Source organism: Drosophila subobscura, chromosome J (assembly GCF_008121235.1).
Source record: "Drosophila subobscura isolate 14011-0131.10 chromosome J, UCBerk_Dsub_1.0, whole genome shotgun sequence".
In the NCBI taxonomy this organism is placed as follows: Eukaryota; Metazoa; Arthropoda; class Insecta; order Diptera; family Drosophilidae; genus Drosophila; species Drosophila subobscura.
Window position 1 is genome coordinate 11,228,467 of NC_048532.1, and position 8,639 is coordinate 11,237,105.

The following is an 8,639-nucleotide window of genomic DNA, read 5'->3' on the forward strand; positions in this document are numbered from 1 at the left end:
CTGCAAACAAAAGAAAATAATCATCAGAAAATGCGCTGAGTTACAGTTCTGAGAGACACACTTACCTGCATTGGAGGATGTGCCGGCGGTGGCCGCCAGGCGAGAGAGAATCGATCGCTCGGACATTTGTAGGCGCTGGGCCACGGGTGGAATGCGGGCCAGAGTGGCCGGCAGGCGGGAGACATCACTCTTCATATCGGACAGCAGTTCCTCCAGCTGGTTGAGCACCTTGTGCAGCACGGCATTGGCTGGCTTATTGCCTGCCAGCGACTCCTTGCTGAGATGCTGATGCGACTCGGCCAGACATTCGACCTCCGCGAAGCGTGCGTTCAGTGACATGGCCGGGTGGCTGGGATCCTGTGCAAGATTCAGGAATGCCGCACGCCGCAGCTGCTCCTCGATGACAAGAGCCTGCTCCAGCAGCTTAAAGCGTCTGGCCAGAAACTTGTTCTTAATCTCCAGGAAGTTGCCCTTGCCCACATCCATCTTGAACGGCTCGTTGATGATGGCGAAGCGTATGTCATTCTGTATGTCCTGCCAGCGTCCATAGCCATGGGTGACGATTCCAGCCAGCAGCCAGTAGTCGTGGCGACGGTGCCAGATCTCGTACTCCCTGCCGGGCACGGCGGCCTTCTCCTCATTCAGCCAGAGGGTGTGCAGCTCTGTGAAGCCACCATCGGCGATGTTGAACATGAATGTGCGCTTGAGCACCTCGAGATCCTCCACCAGCTTGCTGGCAGCAGCTGCTCCAGCGGCAGCTGTGGCCGACTTCTGATCCGCACTAGCAATGGCAATGGCATTGGCATTGGCATTGGCGCTGGCCCCGCTGGGCTTCTCCAGTTCGCCATCTTCCTTGACAATCATCACATCATCATCGTCGTCATCAATGATCGTTGTGGGTATGATGGGCGGCTTCTTGTCATCCAGTTTCTCCTTTTCCAGTTCCTTCTCTTTCTCTTTTTGCTTTTCCTTTTCTTTGTCTTCCTCCTCGCTCTTGGGTTCCGCCTTGAGCTCTGGCGGCGTCTCCTTGGCCTCCTCTTTGGGCTCGGCCTTGGGTGCTTCGGCCTTCACCTCCGCCGCATCTGCAACCACACTTGGTTTGACTTCTGCCGTTGATGATTCGGATTCCGCCTGCTGCTGCTGCTCTTGTTTGACCTCCGACGAGGGCTTCTTGTCCTCCTCAGCAGCCTCTTGCTCCAGCTTCACATCGCTCTTCTCGGGTGTGCCAGCAGCTTCCTTTTCCTTCTCCTTTTCCTTCTCCTTTTCTCCTCCCTTCTTCTTATCCGCTTCCTTCTCTTTGTCCTCGCCCTTCTCCGAGGCAGGAGCTGGACTGGGCGCTGCACTGGTTGCAGGCGTCACACTATTGCTGGTCGTTGCACTCTTATCCACCTCCGTGACGGGTCCGGCGACAGGCTTGCCAGCGGGCGCCTCGATAGCCGCTGGTATCTCCAGCTTGGCTCCGAGTGCTGCCTGCACCGGCTCGCATGGCTTCAGTATGATCTCCGGCATGCTGTAGTAGCCATTGATGTGCTCGAACTCCTGCACCTTCTTGCGTATCAGCGACATCACACCGATGCGAGTGAGCACATGCTGGCGGGAGAGACCCTCGCGTGGTACGCCATCGGCAAAGGTCTCGGCATTGTCGGCGCCCGGCTCGCACAGATGGCGCATGAACAGCGAGACGTAGGCCTTGAAGTTGCGCTCCGACTTGCCGCGCAAGTCCCTGACCAGCCACTGCGAATTGAATGCATCCTGCGGCGGCATGCCGTACCGCATGATGGCATTGAGGAAGCTCTTCCGCTGGCGGGCATTAAAGCCGAGCACCTCAATGCTGCCACCGACACGGGCCAGCAGCGGCGGCAGGGGACGATCGTCGCGTCTGTCCACGCGGCGTTTGCCACGACGCTCGCCGCCGTTCTGCTCGTCAAAGTCATCGTCGCCGCCATCCTCGTCGGAGCCGCCCGAGTACTCTGAATTGTACTCGCTGCCATTGTCCTGCCAGTTGGAGTCATCGCGATTGGTATCGGCGGCCACAACGCCACCGTCCGTGTAGTTGACCTGCTTGCGGACACGTTTGCCCTTGCCCAAGCTGCGGCCGACATCCTCCTGGTGCTGCTCGTAGTGGTGTCGCAGCAGCTTGACCCAGTAGGCGGGATCTGAGTTCTCTGCATCCTGCTTAATGATCTCCGTCTCCTCCTCTTCCTCCTCCTCCTTGGTGGCATAGGAAGCGACCTTGAACGAGGAGAGATACTCATTGGCCCACGATTCCTTCTCCTCAATGCCGCGATTGGTGCGGTCGAGCAGCTCGGCCACCGCCTTATCGTCGTAGTGAATGGCCTCCTCCTTGTCGTCCTCCTTGAAGAGATCCTCTGTGCCAAAGCGCAGAATATCGTCCAGCTCCTGCTTGGTGAAGTTTGCCCCCTTGCCACCCATCCCGGGACGCACCACCAGATGCGTGAGCATCATCTTCCGCTTGGCAACCTGCGTCACGCGCTCCTCCACCGAGTTTCGTGTGACAAAGCGATAGATCATCACCTTGTTGGCCTGCCCGATGCGATGGGCACGTGAAAACGCCTGTATGTCGTTGTGTGGGTTCCAATCCGAGTCGTAAATGATGACAGTGTCGGCTGTGGCCAAATTGATGCCCAAGCCGCCCGCCCGGGTGCTCAGCAGAAACACAAACTGCTGTGCGCCGGGCGCATTGAATCTGTCGATGGCCTCCTGGCGCACTGTGCCCGTGATGCCGCCATCAATCCGCTCGTACTTGTACTGCTCGCCCTCGAGAAAGTCCTCGAGTATGTCCAGCATTTTGGTCATCTGCGAGAAGATCAGCACACGATGGTTCTGCGATTTCAGCTGCCGCAGCATCTTCGACAGCAGCACCAGCTTCCCGGCGGCTTTTGTCAGTGAATTGATTTCATAGAGTCCGCCCGCGGCGGTTTGTGCCTCCTCTGCGGCGGAGGGGAACAGATACGGATGGTTGCAGCACTTCTTGAGGTCCATCATGATGTTGATGAGCGAACAGGAGCCACCACCGGTCTTTGAGTTGAGCGCCTCGTAGTTTTTGGTCAGAATGAACTTGTAGAACTTCTTCTGCATTGCCGAGAGCTCGACGCGCACGATAAACTCCGACTTGGAGGGCATATTCTTGAGTACATCCGTCTTGAGGCGACGCAGCATGTGGGGGCCGAGCATCTCGTGCAATCGCTTCACCTGCTCCTCCTTCGAGACGTCCGCGAACTCGCCCTGGAAGGCCTGCAGATCGTTGAACTTGTCACGCGAAAGGAAGTTCAACAAATGGAACAGCTCCTCGAGATTGTTCTGCAGTGGTGTGCCCGTCAGCAGCAGCTTGTAGGCGATCGAGTAGCTGTTCAGAATGCGGAAGAACTTGCTCTGGTTGCTCTTCAAACGATGCGCCTCATCCACCACCAGGACAGCCCAATCGATGCTGCCCAGGCAAGCGGCATCCATGGAGATCAGCTCGTAGCTGGTCAGCAGCACATTGAATTTGTATTGAGTTGTGCGCAGGCGGGAGACCTTGCTGCCTCGGATGGCTCCCTCCTCGAAGCTCAGCTCATTCTCGCGTATCACCGCACGCGAGTCCTTGTCCCCGATGTACGTTATGCAGTAAAAATCGGGTGCCCACAGCTCGAACTCACGCTCCCAGTTGACGAGCGTGGACAGTGGGACGGCCACCAGAAAGGGCCCGCGGCAGTGACCTTCCTTGTACAGCGAATAGAGAAAGGTTACGGTCTGAATGGTTTTGCCGAGGCCCATCTCGTCGGCTAGAATCGTGTCGATGGCCTGGCCCCAGCTGTAGCGCAGCCAGTTGATGCCCTCGATCTGGTAGGGATGCAGCTGCATGCCAGTCTCATCGAGGAACGCCGGCTGGCCCTCGTACTTCTTCTTCAGATCCGTGGTGGGCTTCTCCGGCGGCGGTGTGTAGTGCTTGACGGGACGATCCTCATCGTCCAGCTCCATCTTCTTGGATTTGCGACCCTTTTTGCTCTTCTTGCTGCTGGAGCGTGTGTTCTCCGATGTGCAAACGGCACGCAGATCCTGGTAGTAGTCAATGGCCTGCCGCAGGCCTTGGATGTCGTCGCCCTCCTCCTCCCACGTGGACTTGTCGTAGGGCAGCTCGCGCCACTTGACCAGATACATGGTGCTGCCATCGCGTGCCGTGCGATGATTGATCACACGCTGAACGATCAGCCATTCGGGCTTGACGCCGTTCTTGTAGAAGCGCTCCTCCAGCTGCTCCTCATCATCGTCGTCGGCCTTCATGCCCACCTTGTCCTTGTGCCGCTGTATCCGCTTGAAGCGTGTGTCGGCCTCGTCCAGCGACTCCTCGAACTTGGGCGGCTCCTCCATGTCGTATTTGCGCTGGAACGAGCGAATCATCAGCGGATGGTGCACATCCAGCTGCACCTCGGCCACCCATTCGCAGTGCCAGTAGGACATGTTGTGCCACTTGATGAAATATTCGCGCACTCGAGTGCCCCCAGCGGCGCCCTTCGACGAGGATGAGGTGGTGCCACGCGATGTCGAGGGCTGGTCATCGTTGGCCGAACGCTGCACGGCCCAGCGCCAGGTGATGATCTTCTCCGCCTTGCCGGTCAGCGGGGGACAGCTGCAGCGCGGGCAGCGCCAGTCGCCGTCGGGTATGGTGTCCAGTGCAGGGTTCAGGCAGAACGTATGATACGCCGAGGGACACGAGTCGCAGCACAGCAGCTCGCCACCATCCTTGCACACGCGACAGAACTCCTGATGCTCGTCATCGTCCTCCTCCTCGGCGGCACCGCCATCCGCCTCGCAATGCGGACACGACCACTTGCCCTCTGGCGGCTCATCCAGCTCGGGTTCCAAACAGACCAAATGGTACGCACGCGGACATGTGTCGCAGAGGATAATCTCTCCGCCCTGCTGGCACACCTCGCAGTAATCCTGATGCTCGTGCTCCCCATCCTCGCCCTCGGGGAAGTTCTTTGTCTTCTTGAGCTTGTTCTTCTTCTTGAACTTGTTGCCAATCTTGGTCTTGGCCTTCTTGCGCACCACGGGAGTGCCATCATCTTGGTCAGTGGCTGCCCCGGTGGCAGCCTCTGCGGGCTTTACGGATGAGGTGGCTGGCGCTGTCTCCTTCTCGTCGGCACTGTCATCAGACTTTTGTAGCATGCGCTCAAACTCCAGATCCGAGTCCCGCTCCGAGGCACCGCTTGCATCCTGCTCATCGTCCGAGCTGTCGCGCTTTCGCTTGCCGAATTTTATCTTCAATGTTGGCACTTTTCCCGAGGGTCGGCGGCCCTTCTTGCCACGGCCGCTGCGCTTGCGTCGCGGTTTCTTTTCCTCCTCCTCTTCCTCCTCCTCCTCCTCCACAGCCTCGTCATAGATATCGTCGGGCTTCTCGTTGCGCGATGAGCGCGAGGAACGCGGCTCCTCCGGCTCATCGGGTGCCTGGCCGCCGCCGCTGCTGCTGCCTCCGCCTGCTGCAGCCGTTGCCTCCTGCAGAATGTGAGGATTGCTCTCGCAAAAGTCACGCCACTTGGCACCCACCAGCATCATTAGCTTTGTGGCTGCCACTTTAGGGTTCTCCCGCTGCAAGATCGGACGCACGTGCTGCATGAACGCCTTGTAGGTGGTCAGGCTCTGCAGCTCCTCGTCATTGTATTCGATTTCCACGTCACAAACCCCAAAGGCTGAGCACACATCCTCCACAGATGGCATGCCTGTGGGTTGGGGTGCGGAGAGGTATTGTTATTTAAGGATATTCATGGGAACATTCAACAATTTTTCAATTGCTTACCCGACTCTGCCGATTCCTTCTCCTTGGCCATTGCTGCCTGCTTCTCCTCCTTGCGCTTGCGTCCGCGCTTCGAGGTGCTGGCATATTCCACCTCCTCATCGTGCTGCACAAAGTCGCTGTCCTCCTCGCTCTCGTTCTTCTTGCGCTTCTTCTTCTTGCGCCCCTTCTCCTCACCCTTTCGGGTCTTGCGCTTCTTGCCCTTCTTCTTCTTGCGACTGTCCTCTGGATCGTAGTCGTCGTCCTCGTCATTCTGCTTCGATTTGTATATATTTATAGCGATAGTTAATAATAAATTACAAAAATTGATTTATCAGACGCTTTAGGAGCTTCTGATGAGTAGGAACACGACGCCTGTCTGCCTAGGAGCTGTCTGCAGCCACGGCACCCCAGCTGCAGAATGTCTCCTGCCCGATCTGGTACATGGCTGGGTCCACAGCCATAACCATGGGAAAATCACCAACCATCTGCCAGACGGACATGGAAATCTAGCTATTTCGTACGACTGCTAACGCTGAAGACAGCGGAGACGTTTACATCTACATGTTTGCGGACAGCCAAGCTGCTGGTACTGAGATCACTTCCGAGATCCAAACTGTTCGAGGAATGTTTCCAACACCCTCACGGAATGGCAGGGCATCCCGGAGAACATTCGGACTTACAGGGCCACCCCAGATATCATCTTAAGAAACTGATATTTATAGAGATGCACCCTGTGGATTCTCTGATATAGAGCAGGAAACATCGGAGTACATCCTATGCGAATACCCGCACTCTATAGCAAGAGGTATTGGGATTTGGATTCACCTTAGTGAATCGCTTATAAAACATACACATACAGGGAGGGACAATAGATCAATATCCTATAATTATAGAATAATTTGATTATAATCAAAGTGCAATAAGCCCTTGTAACAATGATGGTAATCGGGGACCTCCCGAGGGGACTATAAAAATCCATTCAACACCCAGAAGAATTATTACCAAAGGAGTAAACGGAGGAGTAAACAATTCAGACAATCCTATGTTTTGGGTTTAGTGGACAAACGGAAAATGGATCTGAATGATTACTTCCTCGACAACCGACGCCACAGTCTGACGCACAAGCGAAAAGTGAACAAGAAAAGGCCAGAGAATGCAAAAAGAAAATACAAGAATCCCATTTTTCAGACGGTAAGAAGTATAATAAATAATATGTATAATAGCTTGCTTAGGAGCGGCAAATGGGGTTAGTTTTTCTTCCAGTATTATTCCATTAAAAATCGTTAATTCGTGATCAAAGTTCAACTTTCTATGCTTAAATCTGTCGATTTCTGCCCATGTGAGTATGAGACTCATATCAATATGAGTACATATATTTTATTAGATAAAGAAATACTAACAATACTCACGTTCGGCTTCAGTGGCGCATCGGAATCGTTGGAGAGCTCCGCCACTGGTGCATTCTCCTCCTGTACTTCTTCTTCCTCTAAACGATTGGATTGGGATATAGAAAATGAGGAAAAATAATCTAAATTAGTATACAAATAATTATAGAAAGATAATCAATTTTCGCGCTTTACCATTGTGGGTCATGTTCAAGTGCCGTGGGTCAAGACCTAATCCTCAAATGGGAAAATCAAAATAAAGGAAACAGTTTTTGTTTTTTTTTTCGATTCAATATTTTATTTGATTCTATTTTTTTTTTTTTTTTTTTTTTTTTTTTGTCAAGGCTTTCTTGTTGTTTCTCCGTTTTTCATTTTGTTTGTTTGTTGTTTGTTTGTGGTCTCTTAATCATTACTAGTATATAACAATATCTCGTTTTTTTGTAAGATTTTTCATTCTGCTGGTCTTGTCAGCGGTGTTTGCTCTTAGTTATACAATAATAATAGCAATAATAATAATAATAATAATAATATTTTTCTTTCTCTCATGTCTCTTGATCTGGTCTACTCCTTCGTAATCGTAATCGTACTCTTAACTGTTCATTTCTCATCTCTTCTCTCACGGCACGGCACCACGGCACGCGCACTCGATTCTCATTTCTCACTTGTGTGTGTTTTCTTTTTCATTTATTCCTTAATAAGTTTCTTCCATTTTTTGTTTCTTATAAATTGCTGTGTTCGTGTGTGGTGTAATGTGTGTGTGTGTGTATGGGCGTTGTGGGCGTGGCATTTATATAAAAACTAGTAAGTTTTCCATTGTTTTTTGTTTGTTTACTTTACTTATCAAATGTCAATGTTGTATATAATATATATATATTTTGTAGTGTTTTGTTTTTTGTTGTATATAAATTGTATATATGATTTTTTGTAATTGCTACGAATCGATTTATTTCATTTGATTTTCCCTTTTTTAGTTTTTTTTGTCATCATTCATCGTCACTTATCATCGTTCATCCCTACCCTCCCACAGTTCTACTTAAATATCGTATATAAAAAATATTGCAACGAAATAGCTAGAATTTCTTCGGTTTCTTTGTTTTATTTTGTTACTTACAATTTCGTGTTAGATCCTATGCTTTGTTTTTGCTTTCGTTTTCCCTAACATCATTCCTCCTCCATTCCCTATCATTTTTGGACACTACTAGAGTTTTTCAGCAAATGATGTGATAATTTTAAAGCGACAATTACAATTTCAATTTCAATTTCACTTAAACTTTGACTTTAGGAAGCGTCGTCTGGGTGTCTGGCCCGCTCTGTCTGTCTATGAACTAAAAGAGGTCCGCAAATAGTAGCTCTGATACAACCATTAAGTATGCATGTGTACATATGTCCGTCCTTCCCCCCACTAGGCCTCCCTCAGTTGTAGTTTTTTTGAGCAATGTGAATTTTCTAAACCCCTCAAAAATGAATATTCATAT

The 8,639-nt window shown here is 51.7% G+C and overlaps 1 protein-coding gene across 4 annotated transcripts in view; it reads right to left on the reverse strand.

The window, feature by feature from the left end:
- The window catches only part of LOC117894396 (chromodomain-helicase-DNA-binding protein Mi-2 homolog), a 28,466-nt gene that overhangs the window by 318 nt on the left and 19,509 nt on the right, over positions 1-8,639 (reverse strand). Inside the window, exons 2-4 of one of the 4 annotated variants that reach the window (XM_034801401.1) lie at positions 7,189-7,265; positions 5,801-6,050; positions 66-5,723 (exon numbers count right to left, since the gene is read on the reverse strand). In XM_034801401.1, the coding sequence (XP_034657292.1) occupies positions 66-5,723; positions 5,801-6,050; positions 7,189-7,265 (5,985 nt within the window). Of the gene's footprint in view, positions 1-65; positions 5,724-5,800; positions 6,054-7,179; positions 7,266-8,639 lie in introns of all 4 variants that reach the window. The other 3 variants (XM_034801400.1, XM_034801399.1, XM_034801398.1) reach the window with 3 other exon arrangements.